The 26,722-nt window shown below is 40.0% G+C and overlaps 1 protein-coding gene across 1 annotated transcript in view; it reads right to left on the bottom strand.

Moving 5' to 3' along the window:
• Window positions 1-2,108: 2,108 nt before the first annotated feature.
• tent2 (terminal nucleotidyltransferase 2) overlaps window positions 2,109-26,722 on the bottom strand; it is a 44,642-nt gene continuing 20,028 nt past the window's right edge. The window contains exons 10-15 of the mRNA XM_003216298.4: window positions 25,766-25,894; window positions 24,335-24,378; window positions 17,345-17,481; window positions 6,268-6,359; window positions 5,468-5,547; window positions 2,109-4,066 (exon numbers count right to left, since the gene is read on the bottom strand). Coding sequence (XP_003216346.1) covers window positions 3,992-4,066; window positions 5,468-5,547; window positions 6,268-6,359; window positions 17,345-17,481; window positions 24,335-24,378; window positions 25,766-25,894 — 557 coding nt within the window. The 3' untranslated portion in view covers window positions 2,109-3,991. The remainder of the gene's footprint in view (window positions 4,067-5,467; window positions 5,548-6,267; window positions 6,360-17,344; window positions 17,482-24,334; window positions 24,379-25,765; window positions 25,895-26,722) is intronic.

Raw genomic sequence — 26,722 nt, 5'->3', positions numbered from 1 at the left:
TTTAAAATCATTTTATTTGTATGTCTGCTTTTATTGTACTGCAAGCAGCCTTGAATCCCATGTAAGGATGGAAAATAATTTTGTTGGGTTTGGTAGTCATTGCAAGAAAAATACATCTCACCTTAAGAGTTTGCAGGTCAGCAAGACTCTAAGGTTTTGTGTGTGCTTTCACATCACCTGTTGACTTTTGGTGGACTTATGGATTTCATAGGGTTTCCTAAGGAAAGCAATATTCAGAGGCAGCTTCGTCAGTTCCTTCCTCTGAAACAGCCTACACTATCTGGTATTCATAGGGCACTCTAATCACAGACGGTGCATTTATTCAGACATAGATGGACAACATATATACTTAAAAATGTGAACAGCTAACAATACATAAGTAAGAAAGTGGTATAGCCAGTGAAGAGAGTGAGTGTTGTATAATTGTTTGAGTGCTAGACTGGAGACCAGAGGCCGAGAATCCCATACTCAGCCATGGAAACCTACTGGGTGACCTTGGGCAGGTTTACATTCTTCCAGCCTCATAGGAAAGCAAAGGTAAACCCTCATCTGAACAAATCTTACACACAAAAAACCTCCATGGGATTAGGGTCACCATAAACTGGAAACTAACCAAAGGAACACAACTGTGTTTAAAGAACGCTGTCAAAATTTCCATGTAGAAAAAAAAATCACGAAGAAAGGAAGAAAACGCAGAGAAACATAATTTTTGCATGTATTGAGTAAATAACTAAAGCTGGAGTTAAAAGATTTCCAGGCTTCATACTCTTGAGGTAAATTAATAGCATCTTCAGATTCCTGTACTCTCAAAATCTAAAAGCATAGTCTTCTCCGGTCAATGCATTTGGGAGATGAGTTAAGAGTACTTAAAATAAAAATTTTAAATCCCTCACCAGAGAAGACAGCAAATCTTTCCTCTTCCCCCACCATCCTCTTGGAAAGCAACTTGTGACCTCTATTTGTGTCTTATGAAAACAGCAACTGTAAACATGAACTCAACCACATGACAACAGCAGAGATTCTTGAAACATAGCACACCAATTCAAAAAGCAAACTGGTTCCTTTTTGCTGTCGAAGAACAGATCAAGCGATTGTGACATCAAGACATCTTGGAAAAAATGACTCCTGCATTTTATAAGTTCAGCATTCCTCATCTGGAAATTAGAAATGCCCCAAAATTCAAAATTGGCCACATGGGTGGCTGAGATATAAACCTCCTTACTTCCTGATGTTCAATATACACAAAATTTGTGCACAAAATTATTTAAAAATATTGGCATAAAATAACCTTCAGGCTATAAGGATTATCTCAAACAGAAATAAATTTTGTGTTTAGATTTGGGCCCCATCTGGAAGATAATTTCATTGTATATATGCAAATACTAAATAAATTAAAATCTGGCCCCAAGCATTTTAGATAAGGGATACCCAATCTGTATCAAGATTTCACACTACTGCATGCTACAATGTTTGTCATTTACCAGGGCCATTCTCCTTGGGATATTACAGAATACAGAACATGTCAGATGGATTTTAAGGGGCTTTTCCAGTTTAGAGATGTTTCCACTCACTCTTCCAAAGTTTTCCCACTGACAAGAGTCATAAACTCAGAAAAGGAATGGGTCAAAAGGTTGGGGGCTGAACTCCTTAAATATGTATTTTTTAAAATGGTCCCCACATTTTAATTCTTTATTGAAATACTTATACTCTTCACTCTATCAAAAGATCTCAGGGCAATGCACAATAAAATCAACTTCAAGTTTATTTCCTGTTAGAAAAAAAGGCCACCCTGGGCTATCCCTTGGAGGGCATGGAAGGGGGGGGGATATAAAAAATGTCTAGTGCAGTGCTACTCAAAATGGTGGTTTATGGACCAGTGCCAGTCCATGAAGATTTTCCAGGTCAAAAAGAATCAATGGTAGTCAATAGGCACAAATATGGTGCTGGTCCCACACATCAGAGAAAGCCCAAAAAGCACTAGTACAGTACAAAACTAAAAATTGTAAATTCCACATTGTTTCCAAGAGTAACAATGCTGGTTGTGAATACACCTTCCACAGCATTACTAGCAAACCATCAACCAGTGAAGCAGCTCAAAGAAAAAGATGACAAATACAAAATGTAGTTTTATTTTCAATACAGAATTTTTATTCCATGTAACACAATAAAAATATTCAACTTGAAGAGAAAAAAACCTGACATCAGCAAAAACCAACATTTGTTAACATACGACCTGGTCTGCAATAAATATAAGAGGCACAAATTGTGCTACAGCAGATCTAAAAGAAGTTCCATACTTCTTGGAAAAAAAGTTAAAATGTAAGAGATTTTTTAAAATCCCAATTCAGATAGCAGCGGACCAGCTAACATACTTAACACAACACAGAAACAAATCATCTTTTAAAAAGTAATGAAAAGAAAAGCTTGGCTTATAATAGCAGCTATTTTAAGCAGTCATCGCTACTACTCATTTTGAAAAGAAACAGTAGGACAGGATCTGAATCAGGATGGCTCCATATCTTACAACAAAGCAAAAGGGTTTGGCGTGCAGAAGAACAAGAGAACTATGATTTCTCACATTTGTTCTGATGCAGGAAAACAGGGGCAGGGATGCAGAAGCAACAGTATCACCTTTGGACATTTAGTTTCATATTTTACATTGGAAGTATAGTTAAGAGGAAGCAGAACTCTCACTCATGCTTCTTCTCCCCTTGCTTTATTGTAACATTCAAAGCCACTGAAATAAATATTGCTTCTTTATTAATTCAGGGTGGGTTGCCAAACTCTCTTCCCTAACCCAACAGGTGTGTGAAGCCTGTGTGTCAACCTGTGCACATGCACACAGCCCCATTGGCCAGGCTTCTTTTTTGGATTGAAAAATACCTGACAATATTTGGGAGGAGTACAGATCAGGTTAAGCAGGACACATGGGTGGTTTATCAAACCTGTGGCATTAGGCTGTGCTCAGCTTAGCAAGTCCCATGTTAAAACAGGAGACACTCAATTGTTCAAGAGCTGTGTAGCTCTGCTGATTAAAAATTCCAGTTATGTTTACAGCTCCTGGGATTCATAAATGTTCAATGAGGTGGTAAGCCTGTACCCGAGTTGTCGCATTTCAAACTCTATGTGTCAGATACACTCAAAAGCATGCTGCTACAAAGGAACAATCCATGCAAAAAGGAAGGGTCATAACCTAGCTGTCTTTGAAAACTCTAGTTTTCCAAATATAGGGAGCTTTGGTGCCTGGTCTAGCATGCTAGCCCCCATATGCATAGATAGGAAACATTGCTTTTTTAGATTAGAGTTGTCAGACTCATTCAGCTACTATGGCTACTGGTCATGTTTGGCGGTGCATTCTGGGAATTCTAGTCCAAAAGCAGACTTTTCTACACTCTGCTCACATATAGTCTGAAGTGGTACAGCCCAGGTGCATGTTTACCAAATGAGGAAGACTGAAGCTTTATTAGGATCATGTTGTTTTGTTTAAAAAATTGTGGTGTGATGTTATAAGACTATCAAAAACTAATAAGCCAAGCTGAGCCAAAGTGCATATTGCATTTAGCAATCGTAAAGCAGAGGATACTAACTTTTACAAAAGTATATGTCATAAGTTATTATTTAATGTCACTAGTTGTCATACATTATGCAACTCACCAGTTTTACATTTTAATATGTAATGTGATCAGTTCAACCACAGCAATGTAGACATTAACATAAAATCAAACTCCAACAGGTTTGCTAAATTCATATTACAGCAGTCTCTTTATTGGTCACGTATTCAATCTGCTTCAAAAAGCCTGTCCTCGATGGTTTGAAGGAATTTCTATTTAACAAATGGTTGTTTCTAATTTGTACAAAAGTTTGCTTAACAAAAGCGTAACAAAAAATTGCTTTTAAAAAGTTCAGTGGAATAAGGGGAAAAACTGAATCCTGGGGTTTTGATAACGTCTTTTGTTTTTAGTTCAGAGCAGTGTAATGGGACAAAAGCTGATCATCTTTTCTGTATCGTTGCTCTTAAAGGTAGTATACAGTTCAAGTCCTTCCTGTCTCTCAGTCTTTGCCATGACTAAAAGACAAAACAAAATCATGAACACATTAGTATTCCACATGACTGAAGCCAATATTGCAAAGATATCAGCAAAGTAATAACACAAGTAAGGTCATATAAGTATGAAAGGCAACCTAACGAAATAGACTTTAAAACTTATAGAGGATATTATTTATTGCATACTACTTTGATAAGTCTCAGTTTTGTTAACTGGTGTATACATTTAAGGAAATTGCCTCTTTTTTTTCTCCTTAACAGAAGCTCAGAACTGTACTATGTTATGGTTACATTTCAGCAACATATCTTAAATGCCACAACAATATATCACATCAGTATTTGATGTCAGCAAGAGGATGTCATAGCTTGTGAAAGTAATATAATCCTACTAAAAAGGGGGAACCATGGCTCAATGGTAGATCATACACTTTCCATGGTGACAGTCCTATGACCAGCAAAAATTAGCCAAAAAGAAGGCGATGTGCTAAACTGTGGAGAACCTCAGGCAGTCAGAGCAGACAACATTGGACTGGACGGACTAGTCTGCCTTGCTGTAAGTTATGTTCCTATGTTCTACTAGTGGCTAATACTATGCTGACTAACATATAACATCTTCAGTAGTTATACTTCCATATCATATAAAACACCACATCATAAAATTTGTCAAAAAGACATCCAATAAAGAAGAAAATCTTTGTGGTGAAACTGTGATTGTCCATGTGTCCATCTGAAATTGAAACTATTTTAGTGACAGTGGAGCAATGACTCTCATATCCAACTTGGGGGGGAAAGAAATTAAAAATTTAGCTTTGAAATACTATATAAATATATAGAGACATAAACAAATGTTTTAACTTAGAATAGTCCATCATTTCATCTTTTTTCACACTTTTGGCTTGTTAGTATGCAATATGGCACATCTTAATAAGTCTCTAGTTCAAATCATAACAAATAACATCTAATGAATCCCTTTTAAAATGCAAGCTGACGAGTAAAGCAACACTGGGCAGTCTGAGGCTTTTATAGTGTTGTTGGACTATTCTCAAAACTCATTACCACTATTAGCTACGTTGACTAGAACCGGTAGACATAGCGGTCAATATCTAGAAGCCACATGCTGCCCCAACCTATTCTAAAGGAAAGGAAACTCAGGATCCTCCTTGGTTTGGCAAAGTCACTATCCATGCAATTTTGAGCGTTCTTGTTTGAGAAAACAATGGTCAACCCTCAAGATTGAACAATTGCTTGGAGTTCAGCCACAATGGGAAAAGCCAAACATTAATTTTTCAAAAAATATATAAGTGCAGTACAAACATGCACTAGATTTTTAGTTTTACAAAAACCCATGTTACAGGAAAAACAGATGAACAGTTGTTTCTATATACGGTAATAATTTTCTATAAAGTTGCTCTATTGTGTTACCTTTCGAAATTCACCAGTGATCATGTCAAATTTCTGCTTTTCATGAACTGCTCTAGCAGTGTTTGTTCGATCAAATGGTTCTAAAAAGGTTCAAAGGATATTATAAGGATCACAAATCATGTTTAATTAATTAATCACATATTACATAACCTTCTACAAACACGTAATTCCAGCACACACTGATGTATCTTATACTACATTAAATTGATGATAGAGGTCATAATAAACAATTTGATTTTACTCTGTGTTTGGCTAAGAAATTAAGTAATTGAATATACTTCAGTTAACAACTGAAGGAATGACTGGAAATATAAGATGCACATTCCTGAGAGTCAGGATTCTTCAAGAGACTCCAAAGTACACACACACTGAAAGTACCGATCTAGAAGGTAGAACAAATAAATTATCTACTTTTATTCCTCCTGTAAAACAGATGAGTGTTATCATAAAAGACAGCACAGCTCTAGCATTTTTCAGAGCAGGGATGATGAAGACATTTGATTATCTGGATGTAATGCTAAACCATGGTTAGGATGTATAATAAGCCTAAATTTTAATTACCGATTTTCTGTGTGCAAAAATAGAGGAGGGAATGTGCAAACCTGAAATTCTCCAGAGCTTGTTTACATAATGTCAATTATTTTACATTGTTTTACAATATTTTTGAAGCGCCTTGATGTGAGCTACCACTTAGGCATTTTCCTCTGGCAACAATAACACCACATAGAAACATCCTTAACTGCAACAGATTATTTATGAAAAGTAGTAGAAACATTAAATCAAAGTTGCAGAATTTTTACCTTCAACACAGATGAACTTGTTTCTCCATTCAATGCCATCGGATCTTGGAAGGGCTTTGGCTTCACGAACTGAAATCATTTGACTGCTCCAACTAATAATGAAAAAATAATTTGGAAAAATGTCTCAATACAATGTATTATTCAAATAACCTTCCATATACAATTAAGGGAGACACTTAAATAATGTATCTGCTCTACAGAGACACCACAGATGGATACTATTTGATCCCAGCCTACAGGGGTTGGACTGGATGGCCCATGGGGTCTTTTCCAACTCTACTATTCTACGAGAACCCTGGGATTTGTAGTTTAACAAATTAATTAGAATTCTCTGCACAAAAGCCCTTGTTTACTACCTCTGAATGATAACACTAGGGCTTCTATTAGAGAATTATAATATTAATGCCTCCCCAAACCACATATCCCAGGACCTGAACAATCACAAGTAAAAGGGGCATCAAACTACGGTGTAATACAGATACACTTAGTTTATATGTACAGTGCTTTGCTATAGTTTATAAGTATAGCTTCTAAAAAAAGTTAATCTATAGTACATGCAGAAGCTAGATCTTCACTATATTCCTTAGAAATGCTAATGTGGTTGTTATTGATCTTGCAGATGAGAAAAAACTAAGAAAAATGTGATGGGCCAAAGTTAGTATGGCCACAGGGAGATACTGTATGGGACAAGATAGAAATCTGGAGGGGGTTCAGAATTGCTCCTTGGACCTTGCACCCCCCCCCCCCCCAAATTTGGCTGGATGACGCCGCTCATTTGCAAAATCCTAATAGAAAAATGTAGGTCAGAGGAAAGAGAAATGTTACAAAATCATCTGGCTTCCATCCCAACTTGTCAATAAATGTAAGAAAAATAAGCTAAGGGGAAGAGTTATGTAACGGAATTAAACAGATCACAGCAGGCAGTAATGCCGTTCTGCTGCACACTGAACTAAACATTTTTTTGCAGAATCCATCTGGCTTCTAATAGCACTAAAAAAGCAGTTGCAGCTTCAGTGTAAGCAAAGAGCCAAGCAATTAATAAGTTATTTTCGATATAAAGTGCTTTTTACCAATTTACATGCCTACTTCAGGGAACCAAAGAAAGAGGCACCATTCATAATTTTCTAATAAAGCAGAGAGACAACCATTTAAGAAAGGGGTTAAATGAGCTGCTTCTATCTGGTGTTTTGGATACATGCACACAGACCCACGCTCTCCTCATTGCTCATCTACAAAGAAAAGTGATTCCCCTCCATTTAATGAGATATCAAGGAAACAATATGTCCCAAAACAACAGCTCAGTGGTGAACAGAAGATTTATCTAGGGCTGCCGACAGATCCCTGGGTGATATACACAACATGAGAAATGATTTCTGAAGTTTATATTATCCAGTAATCTTAAAGAGAATTTTTACAAAATGATGTTTAGACGACATTTAACACACACACACACACACACACACACACCCAATATCAAAAATGCATAAAGGAAATAATTAATGCTGGAAATGTGAAGCTCATGAAGGGTTCTACTACCATACATGGTGGACCTGTAAAAAGGCCAAAAAAAGGAGACAAATTCATGGGGTATTCTAATAAATTCTTAAGAATCAGCTTTAAGCCAGAACTCCTATTACTAGCACTGTTAGATGATCAAGTAAAAAAGGAAATAGAGAGAATACTGTAGTACATGGTAATAGCGGCAAGACTCCTTAATGTAATAAACAAGCAGAAGTAAAAGGCTTGCTGGAGATAAGGTAGAAGAAAAAAAATCTTAAACTATAGGGAAACTGAGAAAACAGAAGCACGAAACTGTTAAAACTAATTTGTGTGTGTGTGTGTTTTAGATGTATGTTTAGAATAGAAATGTATGTTGGTGAGAGACATTAGATAGTTATATAAATGTTGGCAAAGCACATTTATGTCTATGTATGTATAGCAGGGGTTCTCAAACTGTGCTCTGTCGAGCCCTTTATTAATATTATTTCTCCCCCACTTCTCTTGCTGCCCAAACACCTCCCCCTCACCCCGCTGTCTTTGCTTCCAAATCCCTTTTTCCCCTCACACTGCTCAGGGGGCACTTTGTGTTTTTCCTGCATAGCAGAAGGGAGTTGGACTGGCTGGCCTCTGGGTTTGTGCTATTACTACTACTACTACTACAAAGGCTGGATGGCTATCTATTAGGAGTGCTTTGATTGTGTTTTTTACATGGCAAGGGGGGTTAGATTAGATGGCCCCTGGGGTCTTCCACTGAAATACTGTTAAGTTTATGTTGGTTAAAATTGTTCTTCATTTAAATTTTGTATTGTTCTTTCTTTCTTTCTTTCTTTCTTTCTTTCTTTCTTTCTTTCTTTCTTTCTTTCTTTCTTTCTTTCTTTGAGTTCACACAAACACTCTCCATCCGCCACTGGCCTGGCCTGGCCTGGCCTGTCAATTTATATACAGGGTAAAGGTAAAGGTTTTCCCCTGACATTAGGTCTAGTTGTGTCCATTTCTAAGCCCAAGAGCCAGCGTTGTCTGTAGACACCTCCAAGGTCATGTGGCCGGCATGACTGCATGGAGCACTGTTACCTTCTCGCCAGAGCAGTTCCTATTGATCTACTCACATTTGCATGTTTTCAAACTACATTATATATAATATAATACATGATATAATATACAAACATTTCTTGGGGCCCCATGAGAAATGTTTGCTTCAAAAAAAGGACAACACTGCTGAAAAAGTTTGAGAACCCCTCATGTATAGGCATTGTTGTATTCTTTGTGGGGGTTTTCCTGTTAAAATGTGAAGTAAAAAATGGGGAAAAAAACCTTTCCCAAAGCATGGATAGAGGGGTTAACCAGGGCTGTTGATAGATCCCTGGGTGATATGCATAATATGAGCAGGGATGTCTGATTCCCAGTTATTAAAGAATAGCAGGCACAAAAAGATTATCTGCCATTCTAATTTATAGTACTGAAACGAGAAGAAATAACTGGTGTTTGTGTACGTGTGTGTAATGACTGTGAAATCTGTCCATTTTCCTGGACTCAGAGTTTTTTTATTCTAATCTGATCTGTTGGTCAATCCATACATGGCAAATCCACACTTATTTTTGTTTTATCTATCTAAATATAGATTAACAATCATCTGAGATTTAAAGGTCAGTATCACACAGCTCAAAAATAATCATTTACATATAGAATACTATAAGTGACTAAGAGAAAACTCCAATTGTTTTACTTAAGGCACAGCACAAACTAAAGTACAGTTAACTTTGTGAAAATGTATTTTTAAAGTGACTTTATCAAACAGAAATGCTTTTTATAACATAAAACTCCATACTGGAGAAATATACACACACATAAACTACATAATAAAACTTTAAATACTGTACAAAAATATTAAACTACAAATTGGACAGTACAATACAAAGAATAAAAAGAGGGGGAAGAATTAAAAAGCATGGCTTCTGACTACCTGATTGATGAGAATAATTCAGCCCTTTTCCAACTTCTTCAATTGTTCTACATAATAAAGACTTACTTCTACTTGTATTTAACATCTGTTATTATTCAAGTTAAAATACTGATAACTTCCACCAGTGGCTTCTAAAGTATTCAATTAACTGTTGTCCATCCTACTTGAAATCAGTTAATGAAATTAGTCACTAATATCATGAGGCTGTGATTTATTTATTTATTTCATGTCAAAAGCATTGCATAATAAATAAGTTTAAAAGTGATAAAACAAAGGAATCACAAACAGCTAAATAGTTTTAGACTAAAAGTGGGCAACAGCAATTGCATTGTCCATAGCTTTAAACAACTCCTCCTCCGTGCATGAGGCAGGGCATTGTGGGCAAGCATACATATGAGGAGTTGTTTGTTCAGCTCCACAGTCACACAAGGTGGAGGATTCCTCCAGGTAGTGCCATATTGCCAGGTTGTCTTTTGATCTGCCCACTCCGCTTCTCAGTCTATTTAGGGATTTCCAAGTTGCCCATTCTTGGTTTGCCCCTGGAGGCAGACCCTCATGGGGGGCCATCCAGTTGGGATTGCCAGGTTTAGCTGCCCAGAGGGACACCCTTGCTGTTGCTGGGGGAACATCAAGAGGAGTAGTGGTTCTCATGAAGCCCTTCCTTGATTTGGGTCTGGTGGGAGGAGGCTGATATTCATGCAGTGGGTGGCTTTCACAATGTCCAACCTTATTTCTCTCACTGTTAGCAGCAACTTCCAGTCGCACATCAGGGGGGGCAATGCCAGCTAGCTTATAGTGTTTATCAACAGATGTATGTTTAAGGCATCCTGTGATTATTCTGCATGTTTCGTTCAGTGCTATGTCCACCTGCTTCGCATGAACAAACTTGTGCCAGACAGGATGTGATGATATGGACTTCTATAAAAACATTTTGTGTCTACTGGAGAAATTAAGGCAAAGTAGGGTTATTGGTATCATGTATAGTATATTTAATAGGGTAAGGATATGTTGACAGGGGGTAAAAGTATGGAATCATGAGAGTGACCGGCATTTGGTTGATGAGTTTTTTAAAGTTAAGGGGAAGAAAAATGGGTTGCTTACCTGTAACCATGTTTCTTCGAGTGGTCACCTGTGAAATCCACACAATTGGGTCTCCTGCGCCTGCGCAGACAATTTCGGAATTCTCTAGAAGCTCTTAAAGATACATTTTTTTTGGCGGGGGCCCCGCCCATGCCTCCTCTGAGTATATATAGGCAGTGGGAGGAGCCACTTGCTTAGCGAACTCCGAGAATCGCTGCCACTTATAAGTATATGACTTTTTTGTTGAGTCCTTTTGTGCAGCTGAGAGCAAGGCCGTATCCTCCATGCCGTGAGGCGCAGAGAGCGAGCGTCCGGGTGACGGACAAGGCCGTTGTGGGTTGTCAGGACGTCTGGCCTGAAGGGTAGGTGATGGAATATTCCTTGAGATGCTTGGAGAAGTGGCCCGAACCACGGTTGCCGAGGCCACCACGGTGTTAGAAGAATACAATCCGCGTTGTCTTGAAGTAGTTTCGATACGACCCTCGTTATCAGAGGGATTGGTGGGTACGCGTAAAGCAACCCGGGTGCCCAGGTGTAAAGAAACGCGTCGCCCAGACATCCCGACTGGGTGTTTGGAGGGCGTCTTGCGCAGAATAGATCGCAGTGGCGGTTCTCGGGGGAGGCGAATAGGTCCACCGCCGGTTGGCCCCATGCTGCGAAGACTGAGTTTAGTATCTGCGGGTGGATCCGCCATTCGTGGCAGGAGCTGGGAGTCCTGCTCAACTCATCTGCTAGCTCGTTGTCCTTTCCGGGGAGATAAAGTGCCACCAGATGTATCCCCCTGGTGATGCACCAATCCCAGATCTGTAAGGTTAGGTTTATCGGCTTGCGGGACCGAGTTCCCCCTTGTTTGTTGATGTAAAACTTTGTCGTGGTGTTGTCTGTCAGTAGACGGACAACACGCCCCGAAAGTGGGAACTCGAAAGCCCTGAGGGCCTTCTGGACCGCTAGCATCTCCAGAAAGTTGATGTGATGGCTTTTCTCTGTCGGGGACCAAGTTCCCCGGACTGTGAGGGTGTCCAAGTGGGCGCCCCATCCCAGAAGGGACAAATCCGTGGTTAGTGTTGCTGATGGTTTTGGTTGGCGAAATGGCATACCCTTCTGCACATTAAGTCGATAAGTCCACCATTGAAGGGATTTGCGAACTTCAGTGGGCAGGGAGAGCATGACCTTTGGATCGTCGTGAAGGGCGTCGAAAACCGACAAAAACCACATCTGCAACGGGCGCATGCGTAATCTGACGAATGGTGTGACGGCCGTCGTAGAAGCCATGTGCCCCAGGAGGGATTGAATAGTCCTGGCCCGCACGCGGTGGGCGCTTAGCGTCTCGTGGACCAGCGACCTTAAGGCGATAAAGCGGTCGTCGGGCAAGAAGGCTTTTTGACGGATGGAATCGATAAGGGCCCCAATAAAGTGGACCGATTGGGATGGGGACAGGCATGATTTTTCCCTGTTGACCACTAAGCCGAGATCCTGCAGGAGAGATAGCGTAAAGTCAATATCGGCAAGCAACCTGGCTCTGGAATCTGCCACCAGAAGCCAGTCGTCAATATAGGGAAAGACTATCACTTCCTGTTGGCGGAGGAAGGCGGCAACTACGGCCATACACTTCGTAAAAACTCTTGGGGCGGTTGACAACCCAAATGGGAGAACGTTGAAACAAAAACAACTGTGACCAACTTTAAAACTAAGGTATCTGCGATGAGAAGGCCTGATCCCAATGTGGAAATAGGCGTCTTTCAAATCCACCGTTGTGAACCAAGCGCCTTTCCGAATGAGAGACAGGATCACCGGGAGGGTGACCATGCGAAACTTTCGGGGTCTGATATAAGCGTTGACATCCCGAAGGTCCAGGATGGGGCGTAAACCACCATCCTTTTTCGGAACTAAAAAATAACGTGAAAAGAAACATTTTTGTAAGATTGGGCTGCGCAGTCGTTGAATAGCGCCTTTGGTTTGGAGAGCTCGAATTTCTTCCAATAATGGGTCTGAGGAGGCCGTTCCTCTAACTTGCCCCGTTGGGGGCGGGGTGACAAACTCAATAGCATAGCCTCTCTCAATGATATCCAAGACCCATTTGTCAGTTGTGATTTGGCGCCAAGAATCCACAAAAGGAGCCAGACGGTCCTTAAAATTGGGTTGGGCCTGAGCTGAAGCTTTCGGCTTGGCAAGCGAATTGGGGAGAGGCCTTCTCATTCCAAAAGAAGAACTAATAACAGCAAACTTTGAAACTGGAGAAACGCAACAAGTAAAACTTTGAGGACTTTCAGTAGCCCTTAACGGCCTAGGAGCGTATGACTGTCTGCTCCTACCCTGTTGACGGCATCTGGACGAAGATGCAGGTCTTCTAGCTAAAGCCGGTTGGGTAGGTATGCGCGGCCTCGCGTTCACAGGCGCTGGGCTAGCGCGTCTCCGTTGAAAAGCTGGATAGGATGACCACCTTTGTCTCGCCTGAGTCCCGTACTGAGAAGGGAAGCCAAATCTATGTGCAGTTTGGCGCATCTGGTGAGTGCGCTCCAGGCTAGAATCGGTGTTAGGGTTAAACAGACCGGACTCATCAAACGGAAGGTCTTCAATTGCTGTTTGAGCAGAGGATGAAAGACCCGATGAGCAAAGCCATGCATGTCGACGTAGGGCGATTGAAGTGGCAAACAGCTTACCCGCCGAATCGGCTGTATGCTTGGCCAGCTCCTTTTGGAGGCCTGCTAACTGGCATGCTTCTTGTTTAAACGCCCTGGCGAGGCGCAACTGTTCTGCAGGTAGGTGGTCCATGAGCGGAGCGATTTTATTCCATAAGTAGTTTTGGTACGCTCCCATATAGGCCCCATAGTGAGCTAACCGAGCGAAGAGGCCAGCTGAAGTGTAGATTTTTCTTCCTATGGAATCTAATTTCTTTCCCTCTCTGTCCGCAGGAGTGGATTGAGATCTTTGTGTTGGTCTAGTTTGAGAGACGTCCACAACAATGGAATTGGGCTTAGGGTGTTTACCCAACCATTCAGCCGATGAGAGGTCTATACGATATAGATTATCAGCCCTCTTAGAAATGGCTGGAACCAGGGAGGGTGCCATGTCAGGGGCCTTGAGGAGCTGCAAAAGGTAAGGCAAAGTAGGGAGCGGGGTGGTTGTTGGTGCTCGCTGCTGATCCTGAGAAAAAACTGGGTCGTCCACCAAGGATGGATCTCGGGGCGCTGGTAAGTTCAGAGCTTTGGCCAGTCGTGAAATGAGAGAGGCGAAGCCTTGGATCTCTTCAACAGCATTCCCTTCATCTGCATCAACCAAATTTCCAGAAGCAGGTGGTTCCACAGGCTCTTGTGATGAAGTCGATTCAGACCCTGACCCCGCATCTACTGTAGGAGGTGCATTAGCTCTAGGGGCGGGGGTGGGAGCCGGGATAGAGGGCGTGGAAGCTTGGGGTAGAACTGTTTCTACCTGGGTCATAGTAGCTGTTTGGGAAGGATTTGGGATTGGTTCCACACCAGGGGCCGTAACCTGGCTTAATTGCCCCTGATCATTTGGAGCATGTGCCCCATGGTCTCTTCGCGAAGCGCGGCCCCGTCGCCGTAGCGAATGTGGAACCATCGCATTAAAATAATCCCGAGTATAGATGGGATCCCCATGAAAGTAATAAGGGAAGGGAGAACCGGAGCCATATGACGATCTAAAAGATGAGCTTCGGGATCGACGTCGTCCCCTGGAATCCCCGGATTCGGAGCTCCATGAATCCGAGGATGGGGAGTAATAGCGCCTTCTGTGCACACGATGGCGCTGGCTGCGTCTGGAGGAAGAACGCCCTCGAGATCGAGCCCTGCTGGTTCCAGGCGCTGTTGCTGGAATCGGAGCCGCCTCTGACTCCTCCCGTCCAGAGGCCATGGTATCGTCAGGCCTCCCTCCTTCTCTTTCCAGGGTCGGCGCCAGGGGCGTGGCCAGTTGTTGTAGCCCGGTTCCGTTTGGAAGTCCCTCCGATGACGGGGGAGGAGCGCTGGGAGCGAGGATGAGCTCTGGAGGGAGAGGACTCGCCTCGGTTGGCTCAAACTGAAGCAGTAAGGGCATAGGCATTGCAGCCTGGCTGCTCCCAGGGCTAACTCTCTCTCCCGAGCCGCCCGAAGCTGACGAAGTTTGGGAGAGGGGGGGAAATCCCCCGGAGCCGCTGGAGTCTCGCGTTTCTTGGCTTTCGCCCCTGCAGTTTTAAGCTTTTTCGGCTTAAGCTTTTTCTGAGGAGGGCCCCCATCCCCTGCCTCTCTACCAACAGGTAAGTTTGCAGTCTGAGCCACCGTAGAAGGAGCTACTAAGGAAGTTGGGGGCTCGGAGGCAGCTCTTTTAGGAGCCTGAGGTGCCGGTGGTAAGAGGGCCTGCTCGTATAGCAGTGCTTTCAGGCGCGTCTCGCGGTTTTTCCTACCCTGGGGGGTGAATGATTGGCAAATGGAACAGGAACGAGCAGCATGTCCCTCCCCCAGGCAGAGCAGGCACATAGAATGACCATCGGTGTCCGGGAGTTTCCCGCCACACCGCGAGCACTTTTTAAACAAGGCCGCCATTTTAAAGGCAGGAAGGTAACTGGCCTGTGGAGATGTCAAATGGTCCGAGGTCGCACGTCAGAAAGCAAAAGTAAAAGTCCCAATCGAAGTCCAGAGAGTAGTCAAAGGAAGTCCAGAGGTCAAATCCAAGAGATATTATATAAACTAGATTAAACAATTAAAGCACAGAGAAATTCCTAGTTGCCTATTGCGGCGGAAAAAAGGAACTAAGGCGGTGGCTCCTCCCACTGCCTATATATACTCAGGGGAGGCATGGGCGGGGCCCCCGCCAAAAAAAATGTATCTTTAAGAGCTTCTAGAGAATTCCGAAATTGTCTGCGCAGGCGCAGGAGACCCAATTGTGTGCATTTCACAGGGACCACGATGAAGGAAATATAGGTGGTGAAGTTAGGGATTTAAGGAGGAGATGTTGGAATCAGTGTCAGACAGGTTTTGGAGGGCTTAAATAAACATCTTTATCTTGAAATTCTGTTCAATAAATTAATTCTTATGTCATACATTAGTGCCTACAAGAACACTTTAATAATGTTAACGACTTGAGTAAGTTTAAACCATACAGTATCTTGTGTTGGCAGCATGGCTTTTTTTAAAAAAATAATTATAACAACAATACCATACCACTTTTACAATAAGTGTTTCCCTTCTTTCCAGATGAACTCACATCCTTACATCCTTCACCCAGCACATAACAGATTGCAGAAATGTAGCTCTTTCAAATCTCTTATGACTGCATTTTCAGCCCCTTCCACTGCATATTACTATATTGTTATTTATATAGTTGTTTATCCAAAATCTCACTCGATCATTTTGGTGGTTTAGGTTTAGCATTGTTTTGACAGCAATGGTTTAAGCCTGGTAGTGTCCAGTGGTGGGTTCAGTTGAATAAAGACTTATGAAAAAATTTGAATAATCTTTGAATAAGAGGTGCATCAAATAGGTCTTTCCGTATAGATCGTAAGACACTAACATCAAAATCTGAAAAGGTACTCCTTTAAACAATACACTTCCCACCTCTATTTCAACAGACGTTTGAATTATTGACCACCAAAATGATTTCATGTAAGCCAATTTCAAGCTCTCTTTTTTATTAATACTTTATGCAACCTTGCATGCTTGCTTTAAAATAGGGACATCTATATAAATAAAAATGTAATGTCTGTTTGTGAGGGAACTCATATCTCCCAAACTACTTCAACGATGGCTTCAAAATTTGGACACAACATAGCATTCGAACTGTCGAGTGTTTTAAGGTATTCACATACCTACTATTACACACCTGTCACACCTGAGACAGGTAAAACCATGCTTTGGTTCACAAACAGTGCCATCTGCTGGACAAACAAGCAACAGCCACTGTACTACAAACTACTGTTTAAGGGAAGAGGAGAAGGGTACACAGAGAAGGCAAGGGCTAACTACAACAGCAATAATAGGGAGGAGAAGGTACTGGGGTTGCTTCCTGAGAGGGGCCTATGGCCTCTCCCAGCAGAAAAATAACAGGGGTGTGGCCCATGAGGAAGCCACACCTCCTGCCATTCTCCCCAAGGTAAGGGAAGAGAAAGAAAGAGATCTATAATCCATCCATCCATATTTACACTCGGGGCAATCTTTAAAATTCTGCGGTTTACATCTAGACACGGATTACTTCTCACTTCAACAATAATATGTTGCATGTTCCAGAGTTGCCAAACCACACCATCTCTATATCTGCACAGACAATGGAACAACCACAAATATTGCCTATACACAAGCATTGTGAAATCACATATATATGAAACCTGCTCTTTCTCTATCCTTTATTTCCCATTTAACCAGATTAGGTCACAGGAACGCACAACCGGGTACAGCTAGTTTTAAATAAAAATCAAAGTATTTTCCCCCTTTGATGAAAATACATGATTCTCATTCATTTGAAAACTGCAACCAATGTAGATTCAATGCGAACTACCAGAGCAAAGTAGACATGCAATGGTTCACGAAAATGAAAAGCTTGATCACTCACTCAAATTCTGTAGCGTAATATCTCAGGAAGCCCAACAAGAGATCTCCAAGTGTTGCTTCGTTTTTTGAAACATAAGGAGGAATGGTGCATGGAGCCTGATGCACAAGGCGCAGCTGCATAGTAGGATCAAAAGATTCCTGTAAAAACAGGGAGACAGAGAGAGCAGAATCTAATTGTGCGCTGATGTCATGATGCTAGTGTTCAAATGCTGGCTAAGATAAAGATACATACAACTCAAGGCCAAAAAAGCTCCACTGAAATCTCTAACACCCAAATAAGATACAGTTTAGATCAGCCAGAACCTCTATAAACTCAGTGACAGCTAGTAAAAAACATAATGAAAGAACTAAAAATACATTAAATAATTTGGTACTATCAGGATTTTCCTGATCCCTGCAGGCTTATCTAACATGAAATGCTTGCTTCTGGAGGGTTTTTCAGCTCTCCAAAAGGGGATTTTAGGGCTCATAGGGGTGGATTTAGGAGGGAGAACAGAAGATGTTTTGGCAGGTGTAGCAACGCCACTGGATACTAACTGATACTGCTTACTTATTCTTCAGAGTGGAAAAACTGTTTTTGTGCAAGAGCTAGAAACAGGAAAATAAAACCAAAGTATCAGTTTCTGAGGTCCATGACACACATTTTCCATATGAAGGTTCTGTCTCATTCTTGATTTTCTTAGGTATTCTTGTTTTTATGTTTTTTATGTCTGTTATAGAGATCACTAACACTGGATGAGATCCCATTCCAACTACAAGACAGATCTTCCCTGAACCAAATCCATGTTTTTATCACTCTTGCAGTGGATCAAGTGTAGAAAAATCCATTCCTGTTGCTCCTCAAACAGAAAAGTGGCTTAAAACCATGTTTCTATTTATTTGCCTAGCATTTGGAAATCTTTATTTTATTTGATCTCCTACCTACTGTGAGGTCTGTCACCACTACATAATTTGATAACTATAAGGCATAGTAACAAATCTGAGGCCCCTTCTACACTGCCATATAATCCAGATCATTAAATCAGATAATCCAGATTATCTGCTTTGAAATGGATTATCTGTCTGCACTGCCGTACAATCCAGTTCAAAGCAGATAATCTGGATTTTACATAGCTGTGTAGAAGGGGCCTGAGCCTAGCCACAGAAAATAAGAGATTTTCAGTGCTGAATGCATACCTCCTGTATTCAAATTTAATGCTAGTCAAAAGAGTATAGTTATTAGGTTAAATACCAACTATGTGCCAATACAGAATAATGCTGCTAGCCCATTTCCCCAGTGCCATTCCATTACAGAGCAAGAAAAATACACTGAATTAATGTCCTGGTGAATTCTCATAAACTATTAATACCAACTGGATTATCAGCAGTGAACAGACTCCGGGTAAATACAGACAATCTATCAAGCAATGACTTAGCAAACAGTTAAGCGAATGTGAAACTAAGCCAATAATCAGCATTGCCCTGCCAAGTGGCAAAGGCACTTTTGCTTTGTACCAGGTCAAACACCAAATCTGAAAAATTGTGCAATACATTCGGAAATGTTTCTCATTAAAAATGGTAAAAGTACAGGAAAAATCAATCTGCATGCTTAAAAAATGCAAACGGCGGTTGCTGGAGGAGCTGATAATTATCAGGAGTGCAGCCACCAGGAAAGGGGAGCTTAATCATTTCCTCTCTTATTTCAGTCCTACTAAAAATTGCTCCTTTAAAGAACAACTACTGACTGGAATCAAGCTATCTAAAATTGGTACCAGTCTGCATCCTTTACAAATAAAAATGCATGTTAAATACAAAGACACAACTTTACATTCAATATGAATTTTGTTACTTTATAAGTCAGGGTCACGCAAGGAAAATTATTAGCAATAAATTTAGAACAGAAATAAGGCAATATACACACAAAACAATGTATCATTAAAATATGAAATTAAGTAAATGCAACATAGTGTAAAATGGACAAAAGCTAGAACAGGTTTAAAGGAGGATAATAGTGTTTACAAAATAAAGTCATCTCTAACAGTTGATGGGACTAACTAGATTCTTTAGACTGATACACTGCTTGCCAATGAACAGCAGCTGTTGGAAAGGGGAGGGAGGGTTGAAATGTGTTACTGTAATTGTTAAACAACAATGCTATTTTTAATCCCAATTACCAAATTACCTTACTTCCAGTCATTTTGAATATTTTCAAAAACATTTAGTAACTTAATTAATGTTACACTAACATTATTTTAGCACTAGCATTAACTTATTTAAAAGGTGGTTTACTATTTACATGTTGGCACCAGCCCTAATGTTGCCAATGTAACAAACAATGTACTTGTTGAAGCCAGTTATACCACACTTATACTTGGTAACTCTCTAGCATTGTATAAGGTGTGTGAAGGTAATGATAGCACTTTGTAAGATTTATAATTTACAAAACAGTATACACTTAACCTAAAATTGATAATTTACCCAACTCCCCATGTTTACTACAAATTTAATATGAAATATTTCAGTTCATAAGCCCAAACAATTTTTAAAAAAATAGTTTGTGTTCTTAATCTGTGGTCAACAGACTGCTGGGGAGCTGCAATATCCTCACATGGGATATGAAAAGATACGAGTCTCTCCCATGCAAGCCTGCACAATCCGTGGCCCTCCAGGTATTTTGGACTTTAGCCCCAGAATGTCTGGCTCCTGGACAAGCAGATAGGGCTTCTGTGAGGGCCACAAATTGTGCAGGCCTGCCCTTGAGGGTAGGGACCTGCGAACTGAACAGATAGTGAGTACCTGAGTACGCTCTCAGCCCTGTGTGCGACATCAATGGATCTCGCTCCATCCTATGGCTGCTAAGAAGCAACCGGAGTAGACACTGAGGGCACACCTCCCAGTGACTTCACAACTCCTTTTGTTCATCCCTACCTTCAGCCTTGGGGATAGTGTCCAATAAGATGTGCAGAGACAGATTGCCCCTGTGCCTCAGCTGTCCATGAGGCAATGAGAAAGGCCTCCTCTCCAATTCTATGACCCATTTGCAACTTTTCAAAAAATGGATACCTGTATGGACAGTGGATACTGCCTCAGTGCTTGTTTTGTTTGACTCACTTTCTCTCCAGTATTTTCTTTCCAATCTGCACCCAGTTCATTTGTCCTTTTCTTCTTTTCCTTTCTCTCCCCAAAAACACTACTTTATCTCATTCTGCCACTTCAGACATCAATCCAAGATATAAGTGTAATGTTCTCTGAGAGGAGGTGGCTCATGCCACAGTAATCAGTGCAATCCCCTTTGCACTTACTTCAGAGTAAAACCCTTTGTAACTGGCAGAAACCATTTTCAATTGAGTTGGGGCAGTTGCATTATAAGGGGGCTGGCTCATTTCGCACAATAAGTGATCTGCAGACTTGGCTTGGCAATTTTTGGGTCAGTTATCTAGTTAGTATGTTGGAATGTGCATAGCAATAATGATTCGTGACTGAAAAGGTTACGAGAGGGGACAACAAAATGCTTGATGTGTTCTAGAATGTAACATGTCTCATCACAAAACGCTTAGCTTGGCACAATGAAAGAAATAATGGAATTATCAGTCATACACTGACATAGATGGAGAATTGAGAAGGAATCTTGGTGATAACAGAAATAATCCAATAAAATATTATAATATAAGTGTGTGCATTTACTTATTTCTCCCTTTTCTCCAAATCCAGAGAATCTTGATTAGCAACATTAAATATTTAATGCACTTTGGGGGTGAAAATCTAGAATTAAGTATTTGTAGTCTATAGCAACACAAGATACTAAGAGGGTTGAATGAAAAGTAATGACTCCACCTTCATTACTTTGGTTTGGATGGGAATATTTTAATAAATCAAATGCAGAAATAATCCTTAGAATGTACTCTTTTCCACTACCACTATTCACTTTTCCACATAATCACCAGATAATTGGATACATTTCTGCCAACGATGAACAAGTTTTCTGAAGCCATTATGGAAGAAGTCGACACTCTGTTTCCACAACCAGCATCTCACAGTACCCATCGTGCACAGATCTTCCGATACCCAAGCAAAGCAATGTGACCCACACACGTTCTTGTGAAATGCCAATTATGCTTGAAATTTCTCTCTGAGTGATACGACGATCGTCCTAAATCAAGCTGTCAATCTTTTGCTTGTGAAACTCAATGGTTGCTGTCACAGGACATCCAACTCTTTGTCACGCAAGTCAGATGTTCCCACCTCAACATCTTTAAACTTGCTCACTCAATGATGCACAGTACTCACATCAACACAATCACCATAAACAGCTTGCATTCTCTGATGAATCTCCTTTAAGGTGACACCTTCTGCTGTCAAGAATTCAATGACTGCATGTTGCTGAAGTCGCATTGACCGATCGTCTGCACAGAGTTCCATACTTCGCACTTTAACAACACAACCGTTCAATGCTAAGGTTTCCTGCCAAATGGAACTGTAGAAGAAAGTTTACTGAACAAGCTAGTACCTGCCGCATACCAGTACTGCCATCTGTTGAGGAGTTACGAAGGTGGAGGCATTACTTTTCATTCAACCCTCGTATACTTAAGATGTTGGGGATGGTGAAGAAAATGTTAAGAGTTACAACTCTATGGAAATAACTGTGCATCAAAAAACTATGTATGTTTTTCTATTCTTCCTTCTGGGCTGATATTTATTATTCAGAAAATCCCTACAGGCCTTCCTCTTTCCTCACTATTTTTTTCTGCCTGAGCAGCATTCAACAACATGAGGGAATGTGTCCTCCATTTAGGAAGCTTGAAGTGGAGCTGAATGTCAGCAACCATTTTAGTTAGGTCTTACTGCATAAGCCTCTCTGCAGACATTGCAGTGGCATTTTAACAGAGGCAGGCAGGCTTTTACAGTAAGTCCCTATTAAAAATTGTTACTGCCATTCCACACCATCTTAAGCAACTCAAATGGCAAGTACCGCACATTCTTCAGGGTCCCCCACGTTGCTGCTGAATGCCACTCAGACCAAAAGTAAGGAAGGGGTGCCAATTTTCTCTTTCTAGTTTGGAAAAAGAAGGGAGAATGGGGTGGAACACTTTTTACATCTATCTCTTGTCATTCCTTTCCTGCTGGGTCCCTATTCCAGCACTGACCCATGTATAAATCGGCCCAGGTTTTTGGGTTGATTTTTTGTCAATTTTTTATACATAAGAACATTCAGTAGTTACTGTTCACATATATGTGAAGTTCTGTATTGAACTGAAAGTAAAATAATCTAGTCATATTAATAAATAGTACTCAAAGGTGATACAAAGTTCAAACTATTACAACATTACAGTGGACATGCATGGAAGAGGAAACTACAATAAAGTACCAATTTTACTAAACTCCAGAAAATCTTCACAATGCTATTTGAACACTATACTAAGACACAGGTTCATCCATTTCCAGTCAGATCTATGTGTTCATAGGTGTTATTATTGTCAGGAGGCCTTTCCATTGTTCCTTGTAGTCTGACAGAATATGCAATTACTGATATTAAGATTAGATGCACAATCAGCATTTTAAAAAGCAGCTTTTCAATTTAAGGTTGAGAAATAGATGTAAAGAATGTTGGTGCTTAACTGGAGAGCTGATTCTGCTCAACTAAGTAGCTAGCAGGCAACCAATATGGTGAGCAATGAATACATATGTTACTCTACACCTATATGAGCAGGAAAGCTGTGAAAAGCATCAGATCATCTTTTCATCTTTCAGTCACCATGGAAAAAGTTATATTAAGCTTCCCTTTATTTTAAAAATCAATAGCCACAATCCAATTATGTATTTCTTCTTAATCCCATTGATCAATTAAAACTGGCTATCCACTTTTCCTTCATGCAGCATCCTCAACCCCTTACAGCCTGAGAAATATGTACATGACCCCAGATATATAGCTATATAAAATAGATATAAACAAGAAACATTTACTGAAAATAAATCAGCATTTGCAAGGCTTGCTAAACAGGTTGATTTTTCTTTTTATGAAGTAAAGCTGAAGCATCTTCTACAGAATCCACTGTAAACACTGCACAATAGACTACAGTAAATATCTAAAACAGTCACTAGGTGACATTCACCAAGCATTTAAAAAGACCTTTAATCACTCTACTAAGAAGAGAGGATGGCTCCTTTTTATAGAAGCCTTGGCAAAGGAGAAGGGGGTGAGCATCAATTTGCTTTCTCACAAATAAACTAATCCTTTTGTGCTCAAGAGAAGGTGTAAGGAGGGATTGTGGAATAAGGGGAGGTCCATGAAGGGTAAAACCAGGTGTCCTGAACAGGGATTCTGATGGTTGTAGCAGTGGAAGTCATTTCAGTGTCACCCCTCCCACACAGCCCTAATGAAGCCACTGTATCCAAGCATTCAAAAAGGTCTAAAGTATCACCGCAGAAGACAGTACTTACATTAACCCATGGATAAGTTGACTCCAACCCAGGGTTTTTTTGGGTAGATTTTTTTCAAAAATGTTTTACTTTTATACAAGTATATATAGTAATATAAAAAGTGACAAGCTGTTTCTACATTAGGCCCTTTCTCTGGAACTGCCATCCTTTTTTGTCTCTTCATAATCTTACTGTTACATAGTTCAATTTCCCCCCACCCTTGGTACACACACCTTGTGTGAACCCAGACACTGTAGCATCTGAGAAGATATTCCCAGCAGTGATGATGAAGAAGTCTCTTCAATTCCAATTTTTTTTTTTAAAAAAAAACATTCTAGAACAAATCTTTTTCCTTATGTGATGAGAACTAGTTTGTAAAAATCTAGCTGTAGGAAGTCTAGAAAAGAGCCCACTGGCAGCTGACTTTTCTAAATACACAGGCACACAATAGCGATTCACTATAAGCTTATAACAACCATAATCACAGGCATATTGTGCCATCACCCAAATTTAAGAGTTAAATAGCAACATTCATATTGTAGGTAATCAGTTTTTAAAGAAACATATTATGTAGTAATTTATAAGAAGCACTTACTGGGTAATTTTTTTGGAGGGATGGAAGGATAGGTTCAGGTAGGGCTATAAAAAAAAAGTTTAAAGTTGCTGTGATTCATGTACTTCACAGAAAACAACATACCAGCTACACCAGTGGTGTGAACTGAGGGCCTAGGATAAAATGCTTATTCGAAATGTCAATATTCTATGCCTTTTAAATTAACCAAAATTAGCTTCATAATTTTTGTGTGAAACTTGGTTAAACATTTTAGAATATGAAAGTTACTCATTTAAGCCAAAGTCAGTAATATTCCTATTACATAGAAGTAAAGATGATTGTCTGTATAGGGACACATGGATATTTTTCATTGCAAGGGCCTTTTAATTAGCTGTAGACTTCAGTGAAACTTGGTCTTAGTCACACTCTAAAAATGCACATCCTATTTTTTAATGAAACTTACATAATAACAAGGTAAAAAGAAACAAGGTGAAATGACAATATGGAAAGATTCCCAACTGCCCAGTTATTTTTTTTTTACAAAGAAAAGAACCTCCTAAAACCTGCAATTTGTAAAAATGTGTAATATTTATCACAATTTTATCTCATTGTCCCTTCAATGTATTCAAGAGCTATATGGATGGTTTAAAAAGAGAATTAAAGAACACAAGCTCAAACCAGTCAAGAATGAGATTAAGAGAGAGAGGAAGGGGGGAGAAGGGAGGGGGAGAGAGAACATGATAGATGCAACAGAAATATCTAAGGATTTGCACCAGGGATCAAACCTTTATTGAATTAGGAATTCACTGGGAGGAATTAAAGAATCATTAAAAGATGTAACAGCTGTCAGTCACAGGGCATTTTTAGGAGAATAAAGCTGGAAATTCACCTGTTGCCTAAGCATTAGATGACTATGAAAAAAACCAGTAACAGTTTCTTTCTTACAATTTGGTATTATTTTAAAATACAGAATTAGTTAAAAGATCATTATGATGAATAGCATATTTGATTTTTGCTGCTACCTGGATTTAAGAGATAGTAAGAAACTCAACATTTATTTATTTATTTATTTGCGACATTTATATCCTGCCCTTCTCACTCTGAAGGGGACTCAGGGCGGTCTACAAGTATATATACATACAATATATTATATTAAACGACTATATTGCAATATATATTGCATGTAAGTAATATTGCATGTAATATAATTATGCTACAGTATTTTTCCCAATAAAAACAACATAATAGTTCCCCTAAAGGAGTTGCAAGAAAAAAAAACTCAAACGTGAAATCAAGTCTAATAGAAAAGTAAACCTATTTACAGATTCTGAGAATGAGAAACTCAGGAGAAGCAGCAAAATCAAGACCTTAAAAGAAAGCATCCAGAGATGCCCTGAGCGGTTCTATTAGGAAGGAATTCATACAAGTTATATTGAAAGAAAAAGCCATTCTACAAGCCAAAAGTATACTTACTTTGTAAATAGTGCAAAACCATCAACACAAGACTATAGCTGCTTAAAGTGCCTCGACTGGCATCATTTATGCCACGAAAGCTTGCCCACTTCTTTACAACCAGGACTAAAGGACGCACTCGACTCTCAACTGTAAACAAGATTAAGAGCAGTCAGACGCTTTTTTGATAAGAACTTCCTGCAGAGATTACATTACAGATCTATATCTACAACCCTGTCCAACACATATCTTGGTGCCTCAAATGTTAGACCTGTTTCTGGATATATCTGACCTGCTGATTCAAAATATGGCACCAGTTTCCCCCCATTAGCTTTAGTTTTTGAGATACAGAACATATATCAACTACCAGTCTTCATCTGCTTACTCATAGAAAATCATGGTAACCATATCAAAAAACTGGAGCTGATGCAATTTATCCAATTTTCTGAATCAGCACCCCAAATAACCTCAGGAACAGGCCTAAAAACCAAGGCACCAAGATTTTTTTATTTTGGTTGGGCTGTGTAATCTTTCCAACCAAAAAACAACTCAAGGAGTCACAGCTACTAAAACATCTCTTCCATTAAAAAAAATATGTCCATTGCTTAGCTCTTATAATTAAAACTCCCTTTACTTCAAAAATGGGCCTAAGCCCCATCTATTCCACAAGGCCTTTGCTAATTTTTTTTAACACTTTCAAAAACTATGTTTAAGAATTTTCTCACACTTGTCATTTCCTGTTTCATATTTGTCATTTTCCTCCTTCTGTTTTGTGGTCTTGAACTCTTTCTTTGAAATTGTTTAAATGCAGAGATGTAAGAAGAACACTTGAGCAGAGGCGTTCTATTCAGCATTCATTTTTCTGTAAAAGTGTCATGAACAGTGCTGATACTATCCATCTTTCAATTGTGTATCATCATGCAGCCATAACAGCATTGAATTTTTTTTTTGAACAATTGCCAAAGTGCCAGCTTCCAA

Source organism: Anolis carolinensis, chromosome 2 (assembly GCF_035594765.1).
Source record: "Anolis carolinensis isolate JA03-04 chromosome 2, rAnoCar3.1.pri, whole genome shotgun sequence".
Classification (NCBI taxonomy): Eukaryota; Metazoa; Chordata; class Lepidosauria; order Squamata; family Dactyloidae; genus Anolis; species Anolis carolinensis.
This window is presented reverse-complemented; position numbering and strand designations above follow the sequence as displayed.